The sequence below is a fragment of the Aquarana catesbeiana genome, linkage group LG04 (genome assembly GCF_042186555.1).
Source record: "Aquarana catesbeiana isolate 2022-GZ linkage group LG04, ASM4218655v1, whole genome shotgun sequence".
In the NCBI taxonomy this organism is placed as follows: Eukaryota; Metazoa; Chordata; class Amphibia; order Anura; family Ranidae; genus Aquarana; species Aquarana catesbeiana.
Window position 1 is genome coordinate 96330784 of NC_133327.1, and position 22909 is coordinate 96353692.

Consider the following 22909-nt stretch of genomic DNA (forward strand, 5'->3'; position numbering starts at 1 on the left):
GTGCTCGCCCGTGCAGCCTCTCTGTGTGCCTAGATAGGAGGAGTGGCAGGAGCAGCAGCTTATAGCGGAATTGGTCTTTCTATATTCCTCCTGCAACCGCTGAATGCCCGCTTCTCCTCCTTTCCCTCTTGCAGGTATTCAGCGGTTGCAGGAGGAATATGGAAAGATCAATTCCGCTATAAGCCACTGCTCCCGCCATTTCTCCTATCCAGCTTCTTTTACTGCCCCCCATGCTCTTCAGCTCCCCCAGTTCTCTCTGCCCCCTGTGCTCCCTTTCCCCCCTAGTGCTATTCAGTTCCCCCCCAGTGCTGCTCTCTGCCGCCCTGTGCTCCCTTTCCCTCCCCAGTGCTTGTATCTTGTATCCAAGAGCATTTGTAAACATACAAGGAGAAAATATCTCTACCACTCTAGCTGAAGCTGGTCAAGGATGAGCTCATTTGGATATCACGCTTCTTCACCTAATGATCCTCACGTTAACCTTTCTCTTCATGACTTTGGTATGAAAATTCAAGCACTAGAAATATTGAACTTATAATACATTTGCTCCATAACTGTTTTTATCACAATGAAATCTTGTCTTTGTACTGGCAGCTTACAACGTGGCTTCCATAACGTTTCAATGTGTGTATTTTTAAGAATTTATGGATGTTTTACATGTTGGTTATTATTTTAACTTCTGCATTTTTTCAGGTTACACCTAATTTCCTCCTTCTTTTAAAAATGAGATTCCTAGGTTTCACATTTTCCATGCTGTATTATTTTAGGATCCTTTCCCTGCTCCGCCTATTGGGCTAACACTCTTCTGTCTGAGTTAACTTTTTACTGCAGCTTCTGGCTTCAGTGCAAAGTGCCTCTCTTTCAGGCTGACTTAATATTTAACTCTGAGGGGTTGTGACCAAGAAGCTTGGAAGCCTGGAGCAGCAAGAGAAAGAGGTGATGGCACTGTAGAAGCAAAGTGAGAAATGCTCATTTTAGGCATTTTATCTACGAAGATTCATTAAGAGATGATGAAGATGATGGAACTATTTGACTCTTGCTCTGGTTTTTACAGAGTTACAAAAAATGGAAGGGAGGTGACAGACTGCAAAAAGTAAAGTCACAGAACAGGACAGCAACTTCCATTTGTTATTATGGGCAGCGGCAGCAGTAAGAGCAAGAGGAGAACAATCAAGATCTGTGGCAATCAGCTGCTAGAACCACCAGTTGCACCAATAGGTAGAAAGAAAATGGTCACCTGTGAACAAAAGGAGGAGGACAATAACAAAGAAACATCTGAGGAAGGGAACAGCACTACTTTAACTGAGAAAGACAGATTCATATCAATTGACCCAGATCTGAAGCTAATAGAAGATATCTTAGCAGAGTCTGAAGACTGTTTTTTTTGGCCAACATCTTCCTTTGCAAGGCAGATGGTGACAAGTTCTCAAAATGTGAACACCAGCCAAGGGTCACTGTTACAAGTCCAGCAGAACCAAAGTGCGGATAATAAGAATTTACAGACAATAAAAAACAAAACAATGTCCGTGAGTGAAGAGCCTCAGAACAAATATCAAACAGCGAGGGACAGCTGTAACACAACAGTAAGTAAAATGTGCAATGGGCTCCCTTCTGCTTGTCGGAGATCAGTTGCAACAGGGCAACCTGTTAAAGGGTCTTGCATGCAGTTCCTAAACCCCCCCAAAAAAGATGGCGCTTTATATTATTACATTATTTAAGTGTATGTAAAAGCAAGGTTTTTTAGTTTTGAATAAAGTGTGGAATGATTAGAACCTCTATCATGTTGTTTGCTGTCTGTGGCCTGGGATTCACCCTTCTATTTGTTCTGGTGACTATGGGTGAGTTTGGATTTGGTCTGAATCAGGAAGTTACCTGTTATTGCTGGTCTAATGAGCCATGTCCTGGAGATTCCCCACCCTGCAGCTGCATATACACAAGAGGGTTGGAATGCTCATAACATTATTGATCTAATATAGCTACGTGGCCCTATTGGGTCAATGACAGCTAACTTCCGGGTTCAGACAAACTTGGGTTGGGACTGAACCTAAGCCCAAATTATAAGAACAATATTGAAAAAAATATGCAAATTATATATAAATAGTCCACATGCAATCCAAAAAAAAAAGTAAATTAGTTCACTCCAGGATCCGCGCCACACATTAATATTATAAGTGTGTGATTTGAAAAGAAGGTCATCACCGCCACCTCTAAGTGCAATGCCTGTTCACCTCATCAATAGACCCCCTTGGGTCAAATAACGCTTTAGTGATGTAAGTAAGAGATCAGCAACATTGGAATGTAACATCTGCTGTTAGTTAATGGATCCTGTATAATCCTCTCTGTACACCTTGGAACCCACTCCTTAGGGTTAGATGCTCAAAGCAAACAAAAAAGCATCATCGTGCAAGATTGTAAAAACAATGCTTGTTTATTTAAACATAAAGTAATCCACTCACATTTAGTAAATCTTGTATAATGCCTGGTTATATTATAACGCTCATAGACAGCTCTCCTCCTCACTGTGCTTCCAAAGATGCGAGCCACCGGAAGTGACGTCACTGGCTCCCTCCGACGCGTTGCGTCACAGGTCACGTGACTTTCTCAAGGGAATCTGAGAAAGTCACATGAACTGTGATGCAACGCATTGGGAGGAGCTGGTGACGTCACTTCCGGTGGCTTGTATCCTCGGAGGAGTGGGTTCCAAGGTGTACAGAGAGGATTATACAGGATCCATTAACTAACAGCGGATGGTCCATTCCAATGTGGCTGGTCTCTTACATCACTAAAGTGTGATTTGACCCAAGGGGGGTCTATTGATGAGTGTATCGTGATAACCTTCTTTTCAAATTACACATTTATAATGGCACGGATCCTGGAGTGAACTAATTTACGTTTGATCACAGAAGAATGTGCATAATAATTTTAGATTGCATTTGGACTCTTTATATATAATTTGCAATTGTTTTTCAATATTATTTTCTGTAATTTGCATATTTGGTGTCTTTTTTTTATATGCGGTACCATCTATTCACATAATTACCATATGTGTTTTTGGGTATTTTAATTCACTATTTGTAAGAATTAGCGCATTATTATTCTTACTACATGGCTTCGTAAGTTATTGTTAGTATTTTGAATGCAATTCATTGGGTGAGTTGCAGCCATTGGAGGGATTGACAGAGAGGGGTAGCAGACACTGAGCAGCTGGTAAGGTGGATGAGCCTGGCAGCAGCATTCATGAAGGACTGAAGGGGGGATAGCCTATGTAAAGGTAAGCCAATGCAGAGGGAGTTGCAGTATTTGAGGGAAGAGATGACCAGGGAGTGAACTTTGCAGAGGTTGAGGTGGCAAGCTTTGGAAAGTGATTGTATGTGGGGCCAAAAGGAGAGTTTAGAGTCCAGGATTACATCTAGTACCCTGCCATGCAGGGACAGGTTGATGGTTGTGCCATTGATCTTGACAGAGAAGTCAAAGGAAGAGGTACGCAGGGGGAGGAGATATAAAGAGCTCTGTTTTGGATAGACTGAGTTTGAGGAAGTGGTGTGACATCCACACTGATATGTCGATCATTAAATTAGTGATGCATGAGGAGATTGATGGAGTGGGTTGAGGGGTAGAGAGATAGATTTGGGTGTTGTCAGCATAAAAATTATGTTGAAAATCATGGGAGGCTATGAGCTGACCGAGGGAGGAGGTGACGTTTAAGAATAGCAGAGGTCCAATAACAGAACCTTGGGGACCCCAACAGAGAAAGGAATAGGAGAGGAGGAAGAAGAATTCTAAGTGACACTGAAGGTGTGTTCGATCAAACTGAATATTATGGTGGGGCACACTCACCACTTCAGTTTAATAATTTGAATATACCTTTAGCAGTGGATGGCATCCTGGCTGAAAAATGGCTGCTTCTGACAGCTACTGTCACGTACCTTTCTGGCAGAGCCAGACGAGCAGAGGAAGGCCTCTCATACAGCCCCAGTTCAGGGACCACAGAGTTTGCAACAGCGGCCGCAAGAGCGTGGTGGGGTAGGAGTGCCTGTGGTGTTCTCTGTAGCAGGGGGGCACTAGTAGCCACCAGCAGCGGTAGTGGAGCTGTGGTTGGTGGCTGTGGATGCAGGCACTCATGGAAGCAGGGATGCTGCGGATGCAGGTAGATTGCTGGTGCCAGATACCGCAGATGCAGGTACATGGAGGCTGTAGCAAAGGGAGGAGACTAGTGCAGAGTCAGACAAGCCAGGTCAGATACAGAGGAATCAGGTACATAAGATATAAATAAGAATGGTCAAGTTCATGCAGAAGTTTGGCAACAGGAAATCCAGAGAGTAAGACTGAATAAAGGTCAAGCAAGCTGAGGTCAGGAATAGAGAGAATCAGAGGAGTCAGGAAAGCCGGGTACAATCAGATCAAGGGCAGGTACTGGAAACAGGATACAGGGCGAAGACTGGAGATCAGGCAGCAAAGGTCCTAGTGCATCTGCCCTCCTTATATACTGCCATTGGCGCCAGTGCTAATGGGCACGCGCGCATGCGCATAGGTGTTCGCCTGAACACACGGACATGCCTCTGCATATCTGATCTGTTATGGCCAGCAAGTCCCCGACAACTACTTTTCTTTTATTGAGTGCATTTCCCTGTATTTTTCTGGCCTGTGTGATGCCCAGGGTCACCCTGCCCCTTCTTCCCTGGCCTGGCTGTCATTGACACACCTCTGGAAGTGATGTCATGACACTGGTATCAAACAATCAAAGTGCAGTGACTGCTGGAACAAGTAGTCCCTGAATGGCAGCACATATCATTGGTATGCCCTCTGCTACTCCATGTTCACCACCTCACAATGAGAATTATTCTTATGGAGCTTGAACAGTCATGTGACTGCAGCTTTGTGAGTATATTGAAGCACAAAGGGCATACAAATAGGAGAGGAGAAACCAGAGCATGTAGCTGTTTACATGCTGCAATAAGGCTTTTAGCTGCATTTTAATTGGCATTGTTTATTAAAGTGATTGTAAAGTCTCGTTTAAAAAAAAAAAAAAAAAAGCAAACATGTTATACTCACCTGCTTTATTACAGTGTGTCCACTCAGACACGGAGCTGCCACTCGGCCCCGCCTCCTCAATCTCCTGATTGGCAAACTGACTTTGACAGCCGTGAGAGCCAATGGCGTGACTGCTGTGTCTCAGCCAATCAAGAGGGAGAGTCTCGGACGGCCGAGGGACCCGCGGACGTCGCTGGACAGAGATGGGGCTCAGGTAAGCATTAGGGGGTGCTGGGGAGGCTGCTACACACTGAAGGCTTTTTATCTTAATGCATATAATGACTTTACAACCCCTTTTATGACTTAATTTTGACTTTCTTACATAGTAACTATTAACAACCAAAATGAAAATCACAAGAGTGGCAGTGGACCACGAGATTATTATTATATCTTCTTTTTATGGAGACATCTGGGGTCTATAAGATGTACGATGTTAGTTCACATTTTCCTTTTTTGTGAAAAGGTGAACTTACACTTTAGGTGCCAAAGAATGCAGCCTACATTCCGGAGTTTGTCTCTAGAGAAGGCAGCAGACTGGTGTTAAATGTATTTACGTTTTGACTTACAGCATCACCTTGTGGTGACAAAAGACACCAATGCTTTCCAGCAAATCTGTGTTGGGCAAAAAAATGTGGTGCCTGCTGTACGTCTTTAAGAAACCGAGATTATTAGCTTATTTATCAGTAATCTTAGAACTATCAGGTCATATTATAGCACCTGACGAGAGGAAATAATGCAAAGTTGTGGTTTTATTTATTTTCAGTTTGTATGTCATTCAATACAGGTGAAATGTCAGCTTGACACCACATTAAAAATAATAATATGCTGAAAAGTCTGCCTTAATGCTTGGAAAATAAAGACTCTCTAATGCTGGCCATGCATGTAACAACAATAAATGAACAATCACATTTTAGTCCAATTCAACTGGATATTCTGCTAGGACTAATTTGTTCAAACCATCCATTTAGCAGGGTCGGCTCGTCCATACGGGGCAATATATTGAATGATTGTATTGTTAAGTATATTGACAGCATTAGACATTATAGAGTTCCATAGTTCTTAACGTGGTAAAAAACTCAAAAGCAAAAATGTATTGTATTGCAGCTTACCAATTCTTTTTTTAGGCTTTTTTCCCTTTATATTCACCTGGTGATCCACACAGTAAGTCTGTTATTTTTCAATTTCCTTTAACATGCTAAGCTGTCCAGACAAAGTAGCAGTTAGGGGGTTGAGACAAACTATTAAACATGGGGATAAAGGATTTACATACATGAATAAAAGCGGATCATTGTAAGCATTCCTGATAAAAAAAAACATTTCTACGACTGCTTAAAAGGCGTTAGTTGGAGTTCTGCTTTTATTTGTTAGTCGAGTCCATCTAAATCTGCTGATCTAGCATTCCCGTCTCCTCAGCTTGACAATGCCGCTGTCCAGTGTCTCCACTGTTTCTCTATCCAGAGTGAAGACACCTTAATATATCGGAAATGTATTACTGGCCACATTGCCAGGTAAAAATAATTACTCAGGGTTCAAGCCTTCCTCCCCTACCTTGCATGACAGCGTTCGGCCAGGCATTTGGCTGAGTGCTGGTCACATGCTCTCCCATAATACAAAGCACCAGGTATTTAAAGTGTTACATAGTTACATAGTAGGTGAGGTTGAAAAAAGACACAAGTCCATCAAGTCCAACCTATGTGTGTGATTATATGTCAATATTACTTTGTATATCCCTTTATGTTGTGGTCGTTTAGGTGCTTATCTAATAGTTTCTTGAAGCTATCAATGCTCCCCGCTGAGACCACCGCCTGTGGAAGGGAATTCCACATCCTTGCCGCTCTTACAGTAAAGAACCCTCTACGTAGTTTAAGGTTAAACCTTTTTTCTTCTAATTTTACTGAGTGGCCACGTGTCTTGTTAAACTCCCTTCCACAAAAAGTTTTATCCCTATTGTGGGGTCACCAGTATGGTATTTGTAAATTCAGATCATATCCCCTCTCAAGTGTCTCTCCAGAGAGAATAAGTTCAGTGCTCGCAACCTTTCCTCATAACTAATATCCTCCAGGCTCTTTATTAGCTTTGTCGCCCTTCTTTGTACTCGCTCCATTTCCAGTACATCCCTCCTGAGGACTGGTGCCCAGAACTGGACAGCATACTCTAGGTGCGACCAGACCAGAGTCTTGTAGAGCGGGAGAATTATCGTTTTATCTCTGGAATTAATCCCCTTTTTAATGCATACCAATATTCTGTTTGCTTTATTAGCAGCAGCTTGGCATTGCATGCCATTGCTGAGCCTATCATCCACTAGGACCCCCAGGTCCTTTTCCATCCTAGATTCCCCCAGAGGTTCTCCCCCAGTGTATAGATTGCATTCATATTTTTGCCACCCAAATGAATTATTTTACATTTTTCTACACTGAACTTCATTTGCCATGTAGTTTCCCACCCCATTAATTTGTTCAGATCTTTTTGCAAGGTTTCCACATCCTGCGGAGACGTTATTGCCCTGCTTAGCTTAGTATCGTCTGCAAATACAGAGATTGAACTGTTTACCCCATCCTCAATGTCATTTATGAACAAATTAAACAGGATTGGTCCCAGCACAGAACCCTGGGGAACCCCACTACCCACCCCTGACCATTCCGAGTACTCTCCATTTATCACCACCCTCTGAACTCACCCTTGAAGCCAGTTTTCAATCCATGTACTCCCTATGGTCCATGCCAACGGACCTTATTTTGTACAGTAAACGTTTATGGGGAACTGTGTCAAATGCTTTTGCAAAATCCAGATACACCATGTCTACGGGCCTTCCTTTATCTAGATGGCAACTCACCTCCTCATAGAAGGTTAATAGATTGGTTTGGCAAGAATGATTCTTCATGAATCCATGCTGATTACTGCTAATGATACCATTCTCATTACTAAAATCTTGTATATAGCCCCTTATCATCCCCTCCAAGATTTAACATACTATTAATGTTAGGCTAACTGGTCTGTAATTCCCAGGGATGTATTTTGGGCCCTTTTTAAATATTGGTGCTACATTGGCTTTTCTCCAATCAGCTGGTACCATTCCAGTCAGTAGACTGTCAGTAAAAATTAGGAACAATGGTCTGGCAATTACTTGACTGAGTTCCCTAAGTACTCTCGGGTGCAAGCCATCTGGTCTCGGTGATTTATTAATGTTAAGTTTCCCAAGTCTAATTTTAATTCTGTCCTCTGTTAACCATGGAGGTGCTTCCTGTGTTGTGTCATGAGGATAAACACTGCAGTTTTGGTTACTGACGCCCCCCAATTCACTCGTGAAGACTGAGGAGAAGAATAAATTCAATATCTTTGCCATCTCAACATCCTTTGTAACCAGATGTCCTTCCTCATTCTTTATGGGGCCAATATGGTCTGTCCTCCCTTTTTTACTGTTTACATACTTAAAGAATTTCTTGGGATTTTTTTGCTCTCCTCCGCTATGTGTCTTTCATGTTCTATCTTAGCCGTCCCTATTGCACCCTTACATTTCTTGTTGCATTCTTTATAAAGTCTGAATGCTGAGGATGATCTCTCAACCTTGTATTTTTTGAAGGCCTTCCCCTTTGCATTTATATGCATTTTACATTAGATTTAAGCCATCCAGGACTTTTGTTCACTCTTTTAAATTTATTACCCAATGGGATGCATTGGCTAATGCCCTTATTTAATATGCTCTTAAAGCAAACCTATCTCTCCTCCGTGTTCTTTGTTCCTAAGATTTTATCCCAATTTATTCCTTCAAGCAAGGTTCGTAGTTTAGGGAAGTTGCCTCTTTTCAAATTTAGTGTCTTTGTATTTCCCTTATGTTTCCTATTTGTGTGATTTATACTGAAGCCAATTGACCTGTGATTGCTGTTACCTAAATTGCCCCGTATTTCCACATCCGTGATCAGGTCTGTATTGTTGGTAATCAGTAGATCCAGTAACGCTTTATTTCTAGTTGGTGCGTCTACCATCTGATCCAAACCTAAAAACATTTTTTACCTTAATGCATTGTTTGTATTAAGGTAAAAAATGTTTTCAGTTTCTCTGTGCCCCCTTTCCCCTGTGTGAAGGGGAATGGAGGTGAGAAGAGATTAGCGCTGTGTATGGCTCCATCTATTCTCCGCTCTTTTCCTCTTTACACAGCATTTGAGCAGCAGCAGGAGGCATTGGCACTTGCTGCTGTGAATCAGATGCAGTGAAGAGGAAGTGGGGGGGCGGGCTTAAGTCCCACTCTGTAAGTCTATGGAGCACGGGTCCATAGACACACAGGTCGGGAACGCGAATACTACACTCTCCCCATAGCCAGCGACTGGCTATGGTAGTCCCAAGAAGAAGAGGAGCAGCCAAGATCGCCACTGAGGACCCCAGAAGAGGAGGATCTGGGCCACTTTGTGCAATACCACTGCACAGAGCAGGTAAGTATAACATGTTTGGTATTTTATTTAAAAAAAAAACTTTTTGATTTTAGTAACACTTTAACCACTTCAGCTCTGGAAGATTTGGCTGCTGAATGACCGGGCCATTTTTTTTGCAATTCGGCACTGCGTCGCTTTAACTGACAATTGCACGGTCGTGCGAGGCTGCACCCAAACAAAATTGACGTCCTTTTTTTCCCACAAATAGAGCTTTCTTTTGGTGGTATTTGATCATCTCTGCGATTTTTATTTTTTGTGCTATAAAAAAAAAAATAGGGGCAATTTCGAAAAAACACAATATTATACTTTTTGCTATAATAAATATCCCCATTTTTTTTTAAAAAAAGCAAATTTTTTCTCAGTTTAGGCCGACATGTATTCTTCTACATATTTTTGGTAAAAAAAAAATCACAATAAGCGTATATTGATTGGTTTGCACAAAAGTTATAGCGTCTACAAAATAGGGGATAGATTTATAACATTTTTATTATTATTATTTTTTTACTAGTAATGCGGCGATCTGCAAATTTTTTGGGGACTGCGACATTATGGCGGACGCATCGGACACTTTTGGGACCATTGGCGATCAGTGCTATAAAAATGCACTGATTACTGTAAAAATGTCACTGGCAGGGAAGGGGTTAACACTAGGGGGCGATCAAGGGGTTAACTGTGTTCCCTGTGTGTGTTTCCAACTGTAGGGGGAGGGGACTGACCTAGAGGAAATGACAGATCATGATTCCTAGCTATTAGGAACTCACGATCTGTCTCTCCTCACAGAACAGAACAGGGATTTGTGTGTTTACACACACACGTCCCTGTTCTGCCTCTCGTGCCTGCGATCGCTCTTGTCCGGCGGTCATCGTGACCGTTGGCCGTGACCATAGGCACCCCCGTGTCCGCGCCTGCTATCCCACTTAAAGGAGCCGACGTATAGATACGACAGCTCGCGGGATCATGCCGAACTGCCGCAGTATAATGACGGCGGCTGGTCTGCAAGAGGTTAAAGAAGGCTTAGAAAAAGGCGCACAGCGATTGTGAGTATCAATAGGGGAGGGGGTTATTCTTATGAGAGTGGGCAATGCTGGATTCTCTTAGGCTGGTCATACATGATACAATTTTCTTGTACAATTTTCCTTTAGAGTTAACAAAACCATATAATATGAGGTCAAACCTAAATACTAATGTGTATGCAATTGGACAGCTGCTTCTACTACATAGTTGAGAAAATTTGTGGGCAGGTCTTTAGAATTACCTTTAAGTCCCTCACTTTTTGGGGTTTGGCTCTTTCCCATCTTGGCCCTCACTTCGCGAGACACACATGGCGCCCCTTTTAGAGTTCTTCCAGTAAATGCGTCTTCTCCACTGGATAGCCGCCCCCAGACACAACTCCTCTTTCTCATTTTAGAAAACAGCCTTCGAGCATATCTGCCTACATTCCCCAGGAGTTTGTGGCACCATTTCTACGGTCTATTCTTCCTTGAGCATCGGCAGCTCGTCCACTTCCCTCCCATTCGTTACTAGATGGGAGTGCTATGTGGCAGCCCCCATAGATCTTGAGGACTGGAGTAAGGCATGGTGAAGAGCAGCCAAATGTTCCTTTAACACTGTTACCCTGGAGGCAGCCTACAAAGTCTTCCTCCGCTGGTACTGGGTTTCGCCCTGTATTGCCCACTCAAACCCGTCCTAAAGTAATAAATGTTTATGAGGATGTGGCTCCGTGGTGATCATATGCTCTTCTGATTCTGTACCCGGCTACACTGGGAGCACTCCTGGCTCCTTACCTAGACTGCAGAAACCTCTCTCCTCCTCCTAGTCTTGCTTTGCTCCTTTATCTCTTCTTTCTCTCTCAACCCTTTCTCTTCTTTTGTCTCCCCCTTTTTTTCTCTCCTCCTTCTCCTCCCACCCACACTCGGACTACAGTCCCTCTACCTCCAGCGGATAGGGTCTCCCATTCCCTTCCCACACACCCAGCCCTAGGCCCCCAAGCCCAGACTTTCATGGTTGTCTCCAACACAGTTTTCCGGAGGTAGTTGGTTTATAGCCTTACACACTTTAAAACTCATGTAATCACGTGGAGATCACTTTGACATATTTGTTACTTTTGCCCTCTGCATGGGACTTATTTGTTTTGAATGCACATTCTGTCATGTCCTCCTCCTCTTTTTCAATAAAAAATATTGTACCAGAAGGTAAATCTAAAGGTAATTGAACAAGAAAATTTTATAATGTATGGCCAGCTTTGGATTGAACATGAAACCTTCATGGTAGTACAGCTCCAATAATGACTGCAGAAAAACAGTAGTGGTTGGACAAAGTTTTTTAACCCGTCTGATCAATCATGTCATGTCATGTAATGTAAGACTGTTTTTGTCAGGATCAGGAGACAGTTATTTCAGGTCTGTGGATCCTCTAATGCCACGCACACATGGCCGGATTTCCCAACAGAAAAAGTCCAATGGGAGCTTTTGGTCGGACATTCCGACCATGTGTATGCCCCATCGGGCTTTTTCTGTCGGCATCTCCGACGGACTCAGATATAGAACATGTTTTAAATCTTTCCGTCGGAAATGCCGACGGAGTTTAGCTCGTTGCTAAGTCCGGCCGTGTGTACGCGGCATAACAGTGAAGCATACAAAGTGACATTAGATTGCTTACATTTGTTTCACAATTCCTTAAAAAGCTGAGGGGGTTTTTTTTTATTACTTTTTTCCATAGAAACGACAAAACAAACAGTAAAGGATATTTTAATACACATTAATCCCAGGTCTTGGCAGACAGAATTACTTTCACAAATCCTTCCAAACAGAGCAAACAAGCTTTACTTTTGCTATTACTGTTGATCAGTGATGCAGCTGGACAAATTTCTCATAGACTTCAGAGACTTGGATCATACCATGGGGACAAAATGTATGTTAGAATTAGTGCTGAACGGACATGTGAATGACTATACTTTTTGCAAAAGGTGTACCCATGGTTGCTATTGATTTTATGTCACTATTGTTCTTTACATGTGGGAAGTGGGGATTGAACTGCCTATTAAAGCAGACTTTCCATTAAAGCCTTCCATTCATCAAGAATGCCTTACTATGCCCACCCTTTTTGCCCACCTCCTCCTTTTTTAGAAGCTGGTGCTAGCAGCTTCTATGAATTCAATGCGATCTATGATTGGAGGACTGGCGGGTGATTGAAAGGTCCATGCTCTCCATTCATAGATCATGTTTCAGTCATACACTCTTGCAGGAGGAGTTGTCAGCACTCTCTCTGTGAGCAGGTCCATCTCCCATAGCAACGGGAGAAGATCAGCACTGCAGAGGTCCTCAGCCTGTGCAAAGGTGAGGAAGAGGAAGGGTTAAGTGAGTGCACACATGGAGTCTGCACTAGGTGCACGGTGGGACCCCATTTCGTTACCAGTAGTGAGGTAGCAGAGATATGCTGGGCCGGTGGAGAGGGCACATCCTCTGTGTGCCCCTCCTAAATGCATTAGTGACTGTAGTGGTGTATATTAACATCAAGAGAGAGTTCAGTCATCTACTCAAGTGTACACGGTACACAACACAAGTAAAGTTACCCCATGTGTAAGGCCATGACCCTTTTCTTGGTGCCTAGCATAGCCCTGAAGAACCCACCACAGGGTAGGCCTCTTATGTGACCCACACTTGGCACCCAACAAGGAGGAAAACGTGGAGGAGGTACCATCCACCTGCCCCCCTACCCTACATACTGCAGCTACTGATCTGAGAGTGGGGAGTCAATGCTGTCGAAATGTAATGTTCTAGTGGGGAGAATTTCTCTATCAACCTCAATTCTTTGGATGGAAGAATCCATTAGAAAAAAGCGAATCATCTGTGGCCGCCTTCAGCTTTAAGTGGAAGGTCCCTTTACTGACAGCCTCCACCCACCACATTCAAATAGCTTTACAAAGCCTTTGACAAATATCACAAAAAAAAAGTTTTAAAAAATGTACCTCGACCCCACCTTTAGACACTTTAGGACGCATAGGTAATGTCACTGTGTCTTTTTTTTTTCACAAGAAAAATGTCACTCTGTCTTAATATGATATTGTTGCTTGATCAGGCTGGAGGGCATTCTTGAGGGATTTCAAGTGCCCAACCTTCCAATAGGGTAGTGGTGAGGCAAGGTGACATCAACAATGCCTCCAAAACATTTTTAAAGCAGAACTCCAGCCAAAAATTTGATAAAGTGAATAGCCTATTAAATGTCAAAATAAAACCAGATTTTGCTGCAATGTTTATTCTCAATGCAGAGATTTCCCCTGCAGTCCTTTTTTTTCTGCCAGTAGATGTCTTATGGCCAGCATCATTCAATCCACTTCCTCTGAGCCCAAGTCATTCTGGACCAACCCTCAGCCTGTGACTGGACAGTGAAAGTAGAAGTAGCACAGTGATGAGCTCCTCTCTCCGTCACTCTGCTTTCTTTTCCTCTCAACATGCTTCTTCTCAACATATGAACTGTTTGGTTCCTTGTGCTGCTTCTTCCTCTCACAATCTGACCCTGCTGTACAGGAACTGCGAGAGGTTGATTCCAGGTCCAATTCAAGAACTTCCACTGCTAATATATATTTTAAAAATAATATAAAATAACAATGTATTAATGATCAAAGAGTTGCATTAAATTGTGTCTTTTACATCTATCTGGAGCTAAGCTTTAAAACGTTATTTGTGATTGGGTTTATAACGCTATTTGTGGACAGGCAGCTGTCAGTGAAGGAGATCTTCCATTTCTCATGGAAGGTTCTCTTTAAGGGCTCTTCAGAAAGGCGTTGAATTCCAAAGCCGCCTTAAAGTGTATTATCGTGCTTATAGCATTAATGAGCATTTTGGCTGTGTTGTAAAGGCATTCAGGTTGTGTCAGGCAACACTCTTCAAGCGCCCTGTAAGATGTGTTTTTTATTTAATACAAGGCTAAAATAGGAAATGATCACTTTTGATGCTTTGGAAACAAACTTAAAAGCGAAAGCAAGGTCTTTTTTGTTTTAAATAATCCTGTTATACTTACCTGCTCTGTGCAGTGGTTTTGCAAAGAGCAGCCCGAATCCTCCTCTTCTCGGGTCCCCCACCGGCGCTCCTGGCTTCTTTCTCTTGCCAGGTGCCCCTACAGCAAGCAGCTTGCTCTGGGGGCACCCAAGCAGGCGTGCTCCCGACTTACAGCTCTATTTGTCCATTAACACATGGAGGCGTGGCTTGGCCGCACCCCTTCCGTCTCTTGAATGGCTCCCGCTGCTGCCAAAAGCCAATCCCTGGAGAGGCAAAGCTCTTGTTTACATTGCTGGATTGAGAGGGGGCTCAGGTAAGTAACAGGAGGGGCTGCTGCACACAGAAGGTTTTTTACCTCAATGCACAGAATGCATGAAAGTAAAACACCTTGTGCTTTTTCAAACACTTTAAGCACACTGTAAACGCCATAGGCATGTTTACAGCACATTTGTGGTGAGTTTCACTAGAAATTAACAGAGGTAGTTGTAAATTGTCAACACATGTCAAACTCTGCAAACAGCGATATATTTGCCTCACCACAACGGGGGGGCATTTCTAACTGCAGTGTGAACACCTCCATCCACTCCCTAATTTAACAATTTTGACTTGCATGGATAAGTGTTCGGGAAGCAATAAAAATATGACCTTACCACCTATTTCCAATACCTGTGTAAAAGAGCCCTAACAGAAAGACACACAACATTTTATTTTAATTTAATCATTGTAATGAGGCAAGGGAGCTGGTCAACATTGATCACATTTTTCTAAATTAGAGACTACATGTGTACCTTCAAAAATCCACTTGGGCTACTTTCACGCTCAGACCACTCGAGCATTTTGCCCCGTACACACGATCTGACATTCCAACAACAAAACCATGGAGTTTTGTTCGAATGTTGTTGGCTCCAACTTGTCTTGCATACACACGGTCACACAAATGTTGGCCAACAATTACGAACGTAGTGACGTGCAAGACGTACGACGAGCAGAGAAAAAGGAAGTTCAATAGCCAGTGCGGCTCCTTCTGCTTGATTCCGAGATTCCGTGAACTTTTGTGCGTCGGACTCGTGTACACACGATCGGAAATTCCGACAACAATGTTTTGTTGGCGGAAAATTTGAGAACCTGCTAGCCAACATTTGTTGGCGGAAAGTCCGATAACAAATGTTCGATGGAGCATACACACGGTCGGACTTTCAGCCAACAAGCTCACATCCAACATTTGTTGTCGGAAAATCCGATCGTGTGTACGAGGCATTAGTGTTAAAGCGCCGCTAGTTTTAGCGGCGCTTTACCGGCACTGTGCGGGCAGGAGCGGGGCACTTTTAACCCCAAAGAGGGGGTTAACAAGGGGTTAAAAGCGCCCGCAAAGCGTCGCTGCAGAAGCGATTTGCAGGCGCTTCGGCAGCACTGCCCATCGATTTCAATGGGCAGGGCGGTGTGGGAGCGGTGTATATACCGCCCCAAAGATGCAGCTTGCGGGGTTTTGCAGAACACCCCGCAAGTGCACCGCCCCAGTGTGAAAGCACTCGGGCTTTCACAGCGGGGTGGCACGAGAGATGCCTTACAGGTGCTATTTATAGCTCTAGAACGCCTGTAAAGCGCCTCAGTGTGAACGGGGTCATAATGTCTATTTGCAATGAAAACATTTTGTTATTCTACAAATTAGTTCTGAGACCCTCTTGACTGCTTTAGTCTGGACATATCATTTATGGGAATTTGCTGTATGCAGCTTCGTAACATGGTCTGACCACACATTTATGATACATTTTTAAATATACTAGGATGAGTCACAGCAGACAGAAATGGAGGATTGGCTTACCCTTCACATAGACTACGTGCTGTGTGCTTTTTGCCTTGTTAGCATATATAGCAATTTACAAACCTCAATATTGTTGGAACAGTGAGATCCTTGGCCACATGTGTATGAATCATACTTCCTTCAAGATGAATAACACACACAAAAAAAAAATCTGATGTTCAAAAGTTTTCAACCTAAATTGTTAGGACAGCTTACAGCAAAACATAAAATTCAGTAGTACTCCAGTAATATGCAAATAGATATTTTTTTATTAGGTCTGCTTTTAAAGATCAGTGTTTGAAAGTGGGGAAAAAAATACTCCACAAAACGTGGGACCTGTAGCAGAAAATGAAGCCCGATCAACAGCTTTCCTTGCTCTGGGTGGAAAAATAGACTATACATGCTATATTGTCTCCTCCAACATCCATAGTCGGAAACCAGGACTTCCCTGTTAGGAGTTAATTTACAACCTCTACCACAAGTACTTATATAATTTATGTAATTTTATGTGTACATATCCTGATAATGAGTAAGATTACTGTACATTTTAATATTCAATGTATACAGCAGAGAAAGGACTCTTTACATATAGCAAACAATATTGGTCAGGTCAGTGAGAGATTAGGCCAACGTCTCATTATGTCCAAAAAACGAAACCCCACTAAGGGACTTTCTAGGCCTATAAATATCTAAGTACTCAAAAATAGTGGTAAAATTTAAAATCTTGATACAAATTTTATTAAACAAATGTTGTAAAAACAATTCATGGCTGATATCGTAGTAAACCAACAAAGAACTGTATTCATGAACAATGTTTTATAATATCTGTTGACCAGTGCTGTGTCTTGGCCTAGGCCGACAAGGCCTAGGCCTAGGGCAGCACTTTGCGGGCGCGTGGCAGCTTTTTTGCCGCCCCCCCGCGCAAAAACCCCCCCAACCCATCCTCCCCACGTCCCGAACATATTCAGCCTCCTGTGGCCAGCTCCCGCTCTGATACAGCCTCCCGCGGCCGGCTTGCCTTGTTATATATTGTGCACTCACTCATCAGTACTGGCACAGTATGGGCACGTACTTTGGCCGAGGGAGGGAGCGACTGCCGCCCCCATAAAACGGACCATGACTGACTCTGTCAGCTTGACTGATGGAGGCGGAGCCTAATGCTCCGCCTACCCACCTCTGCAGTCCAGCTCGGGGAGTCGGCACGTGTCTCTCTGGTTAGCAGAGGAGGAGGAGGAGGAGGAGCGAGAGAGAGGAGGACGACGACGGCGGGAACCCTCAGCTAATTGATTTAAAAACCTGTATACTGTAACCCAGGCAGCTTTAATAATGCAGCCACTGTGCCCCCAAACGCAGCTACTGTGCCCATCAAACCCTGCCAATGTGCCCCCAAACGCATCCACTGTGCCCCCAAACGCATCCACTGTGCCCATCAAACGCAGCCAATGTGCCCCCAAACGCAGCCACTCTGCCCCCAAACGCAGCTACTGTGCCCATAAAACCCTGCCAATGTGCCCCCAAACGCATCCACTGTGCCCATCAAACGTAGCCAATGTGCCCCCAAATGCAGCCACTGTGCCCCCAAACGCAGCCACTCTGCCCCCAAATGCAGCCACTCTGCCCCCAAATGCAGCCACTCTGCCCCCAAACGCAGCCACTCTGCCCCCAAACGCAGCCACTCTGCCCCCAAACACAGCTACTGTGCCCATAAAACCCTGCCAATGTGCCCCCAAATGCAGCCACTCTGCCCCCAAACGCAGCCACTGTGCCCCCAAACGCAGCCACTGTGCCCCCAAATGCAGCTACTCTCCCCCAAACGCAGCCACTGTGCCCCCAAACGCAGCCACACTGCCCCCAAACACAGCTACTGTGCCCATAAAACCCTGCCAATGTGCCCCCAAACGCAGCCACTGTGCCCCCAAACGCAGCCACACTGCCCCCAAACGCAGCTACTGTGCCCATAAAACCCTGCCAATGTGCCCCCAAACGCAGCCACTGTGCCCCCAAACGCAGCCACTGTGCCCCCAAACACAGCCATTGTGCCCCCAAACGCAGCTACTGTGCCCCCAAACGCAGCTACTGTGCCCCCAAATGCAACCACTGTGCCCCCAAACGCATCCACTGTGCCCCCAAACGCAGCCACTGTGCCCCCAAACACAGCTACTGTGCCCATAAAACCCTGCCAATGTGCCCCCAAACGCAGCCACTGTGCCCCCAAACGCATCTACTGTGCCCCCAAACACAGCCACTGTGCCCCCAAACACATCCACTGTGCCCCCAAACGCAGCCACTCTGCCCCCAAACGCAGCTACTATGCCCCCAAATGCAGCCACTCTGCCCCCAAACGCAGCCACTCTGCCCCCAAACGCAGCTGTGCCCATAAAACTCTGCCAATGTGCCCCCAAACGCAGCCACTGTGCCCCCAAACGCAGCCACTCTGCCCCCAAACGCAGCCACTCTGCCCCCAAACGCATCCACTGTGCCCCCAAACGCAGCCACTGTGCCCCCAAATGCAGCTACTGTGCCCCCAATGCAGCTACTGTGCCCATCAAACCCTGCCACTGTGCCCCCAAACGCAGCCACTGTGCCCCCAAACGCAGCCACTGTGCCCCCAAACACAGCCACTGTGCCCCCAAACGCAGCCACTGTGCCCCCAAACGCAGCCACTGTGCCCCCAAACACAGCCACTGTGCCCGTCAATAGCTGCCACTGTGCACATCAAACGCACCACTATGCCCATCAATTGTCACCACTGTGCCATCAAACGCAGCCACTGTGCCCATCAATTGCCATCACTGTGCCATCAAATGCAGCCACTGTGCCCATCAAACGCACCACTGTGCCCATCGAACGCAGCCACTGTGCCCATCAAACGCAGCCACTGTGCCCATCAATTGTCACCACCGTGCTAAACGCGGCCACTGTGACCATCATTTGCCACCACTGTGCCCATCAAAAACAGCTACTGTGCCCATCAAACACACCACTGTGCACATCAAACGTAGCCATTGTGCCCATCAAACGCAGCCACTGTGCCCATCAATTATCACCACTGTGCCAAATGCGGCCACTGTGACCATCAATTGCCACCACTGTGCCCATCAAACGCAGCCACCGTGCCCATAAAACGCAGCCACTGTGCCCATAAAACGCAGCCACTGTGCCATCAAATGCAGCCACTGTGCCATCAAATGCAGCCACTGTGCCCATCAAATGCAGCCACTGTGCCCATCAAATGCAGCCACTGTGCCCATCAAACGCACCACTGTGCCCATCAAATGCACCACTGTGCACATCAAACGCAACCACTGTGCCCATCAATTGTCACCACTGTGCCATCAAACGCGGCCACTGTGACCATCAATTGCCACCACTGTGCCCATCAAACGCAGCCACTGTGCCCATCAATTGCCGCCACTGTGCCCATCAAACGCAGTCACTGGGCCCATCAATTGCAGCCACTGTGCCCATCAAACGCAGCCACTGTGCCCATCAATTGCCGCCACTGTTCCCATCAAATGCCGTCACTGTGCCCATCAAACACAACCACTGTGCCCATCAATTGAAAGAGGAAGGGGTGTGGTTTACAGGGCGTGTTTTAAATAGGAAGGGGTGTGGCCTTGACAGGAAGGGGTGGGTCATATTTAAATGAGGGGGCGTGAGTTAGGGCAGCACAAAACCTAAATACACCATTGCTGTTGACGTCAAGGCATGGTTTAACAATGGCCAGTCAGACAGAAGCACCCGACGTGTTTCTTCAGGGGTAGTACTGAACACTATGAAAGTAAAGAATAATGATAAACACTGATGATGTCAATTACGCTAGATATTTGATTGCCTTGACCACATATGTATGTTTGCCTCTAGGAGTGTCTTTGTTCTATGATTCTGAAACACGTTAAGTGATTCTGTCTGACTGGCCATTGTTGAGCCATGCCTTGATGCCAACAGATATTGTAGAACATTGTTCATGTACACAGTATAACTATGATATCAGCCATAATTTGTTTTTACAACATTTGTTTAATAAAACTTGTATCGAGATTTTCCACTATTTTTGAGTACTGTAGGCCTATAAAGTCCCTTTAGTGTTTTTTTTGTTCTTTTTTCTTTACATATAGCAGGCCCTGATTCAGCTCATTCTTTAGTCGGCCTCTGAGAAGCTGGTTTATAACGAAAGGTCTTATGTCTATATATTCCTTCATACGTTATAGAGTAGACGGTCTGTTCACTTATGCCCATGAAGTATCCCTAAAGCCAGTTTGGAAAAAGTCAAACCACCTGCCACTATGGTTTTATGCGCATAAACCATCACTCATAGTGAGAACAAGTGTCCTGTTGATACTTAACCACTTGCCCTCCGGAAGATTTACCCCCCTTCATGACCAGGCCATTTTTTGGGATACGGCACTGCCTTACTTTAACTGACAATTGTGTGGTGGTACGGCACTGTACTCAAATAAAATTTGTTCTTTTTTAACTACAAATAGAGCTTTCTTTTGGTGGTATTTGATCACCTCTGTGGTTTTTATATTTTTTGCGCTATAAACAAAAAAGTGACAATTTTGAAAAAAAACAATACATATCCAAAAAAAAAAATGTATTCATCAGTTTAGGCAAATATTTGTTCTGCTACATATTTTTGGTAGAAAAAATCCAAATAGGCGTATATTGATTGGTTTGCGCAAAAGTTATAGGGTCTACAAACTATGGGATTTTTTTTTTTTTTTTTTTTTTTACTCGTAATGGTGGCGATCAGCGACTTATAGCAGGACTGCTATATTGTGGCGTACAAATCGTACACCGACACTTTTGACACTTTTTTGGGCACCAGTGGCACTAATACAGTGATCAGTGCTAAAAAATATGCACTGTCACTGTCCTAATGACACTGGCTGGGAAGGGGTTAACATCAGCATCAATCAAAGGGTTGTGTGCCTAGCTGGTGTTTCCTTACTGTGGGGGAGGTGCTTGTACTATGGGAAGGCATGGATCGGTGCCTCTGCTTTTCAGGAACACAGGTTCCATGCCTTCTGTACTGACAGAACAGTGATCTGCCTTGCTTACATAGGCAGACTACCGTTCTCCCTCTGTACCAAAGCATCAACAGGTGCTGGCGGACATAGAGTCCACCTACGTGCCCCAGACCCAGAAGTACTAAGTATGTGATCCTGGGCAGCAGAGCCGCCTTGCCACCTTATATGTAAGTTATACGGTCAGCAAGCTGTTAAACCTGGGTACCACAAGATAACTATAATATCCACTAAACCGCCATTTATTTGTATAGCATTTGGAGAAGAGCGAAGGAGAATGCTATAGAGCAGGGGTCTCAAAACTTTCTAAACAAAGGGACAGTTTACTGTCCTTAGGTCTTCTGGGGGCCTGACTTTGGCCATTGGGAGTAAAAAAGGACCCAAAGTCAGTGGATAAAAACAATGCCCCATTTTGGTTTCAGTGGGAGGAATTGTACCCTATCGTTGGTGTCATTGGGAGGAATTATGCCCCATTATTGGTGTCATTGGGGTCAGTGGAAGGGAATTATGTCCCATTGTTGGTATTAGTGGATGAAATAGTGCCCCAAGGGTCGGATAAAAGCAAGGAAAGGGCCACAGTTTGGAGACTACTGCTAGAGCGTGTCACTTGACTTGAGTGACGGCTCTCAGTTTCCTGGGAGTGTTGACATTCCATCCAAGATGGTGGCACTCAACAGCAGTCTCAGGGCTTTAGGTTGTCTACACAAGGGTGGGTTTTATAGGTCAAACACGTACATGAACTACATTAAGTGCTCATACAGTATAACCTTATGGGAAGATTGTTGTTGAAATAAATGGTCTGGAGACAGGGTCTCTTTAAACCAAAAATTTCATCAGAAAGATATGCCAATGCCGGCCTAATCCTAAAAATGCATGTTTGCAGTGTGTATAATTTTGTGCCTCAGAATAGCCTTTTGGGATATCTTTCTAGTAATCGTGCACTAGATTGTACAGCTTTTAAGTACCGTATATTAAAAGTGTTTTAAGTATATGTAAATTTTTAACCCCCTCAAAAATATTTCCTAGTAGATTACCCTCTGTTGGTTTTGTTGATGGAGTTTGTAGTCTCTGTTTTGATTTGTTGATCCTGAAAAAGCTGGCCTTTTCAGGAGCAGTATTGTCGCCCTAGGGCCCTAGGGCTTGCCAACTGCTGGTGGGCAATGCCAATATGACCAGCCTATTGTACATCTTCCAGCTTCTGTTTTGCCCAGTCCTATGATGTGGGTGCAATAATACAATCATTTCTATGAAGACAAGCTTACTCTTATAATGTCCTGTGTCTTATAGGTACACTGATTATAATACCCCTAGCTCTGTTCCACCATGACTTTCATGCACATTTTTGCACCGCTACTTTGAGTGAAGAGGAATCTCTCTGGAAAGGCCTTTACCCATTTTAATGGACGTGTCTTAGGTGTTACCAGCTGTGTAAACTGCTAACCATATGCATCTGAACAAGAAAAATCCATCCAGTGTGGATGGATGAATATACCCTGCTGCCTATTGTATTCCAACTGCTGCTGCTTCCATGGCTGTCAGAATACCTGAACAGTAACCGCGTCTGATTGGCTGCAGCTGAGATTTTTTAGTCCAGCTCCTTAAGTTTCACAGGGCCACCCACAACTC

The 22909-nt window shown here is 44.5% G+C and overlaps 1 protein-coding gene across 1 annotated transcript in view; it reads left to right on the forward strand.

Moving 5' to 3' along the window:
- The first annotated feature begins 791 nt into the window (after positions 1-791).
- Positions 792-22909, forward strand: part of LOC141139373 (uncharacterized) — a 30442-nt gene continuing 8324 nt past the window's right edge. Inside the window, exon 1 of the mRNA XM_073625399.1 lies at positions 792-1580. Within this exon, the coding sequence (XP_073481500.1) occupies positions 1131-1580 (450 nt within the window). The 5' untranslated portion in view covers positions 792-1130. The remainder of the gene's footprint in view (positions 1581-22909) is intronic.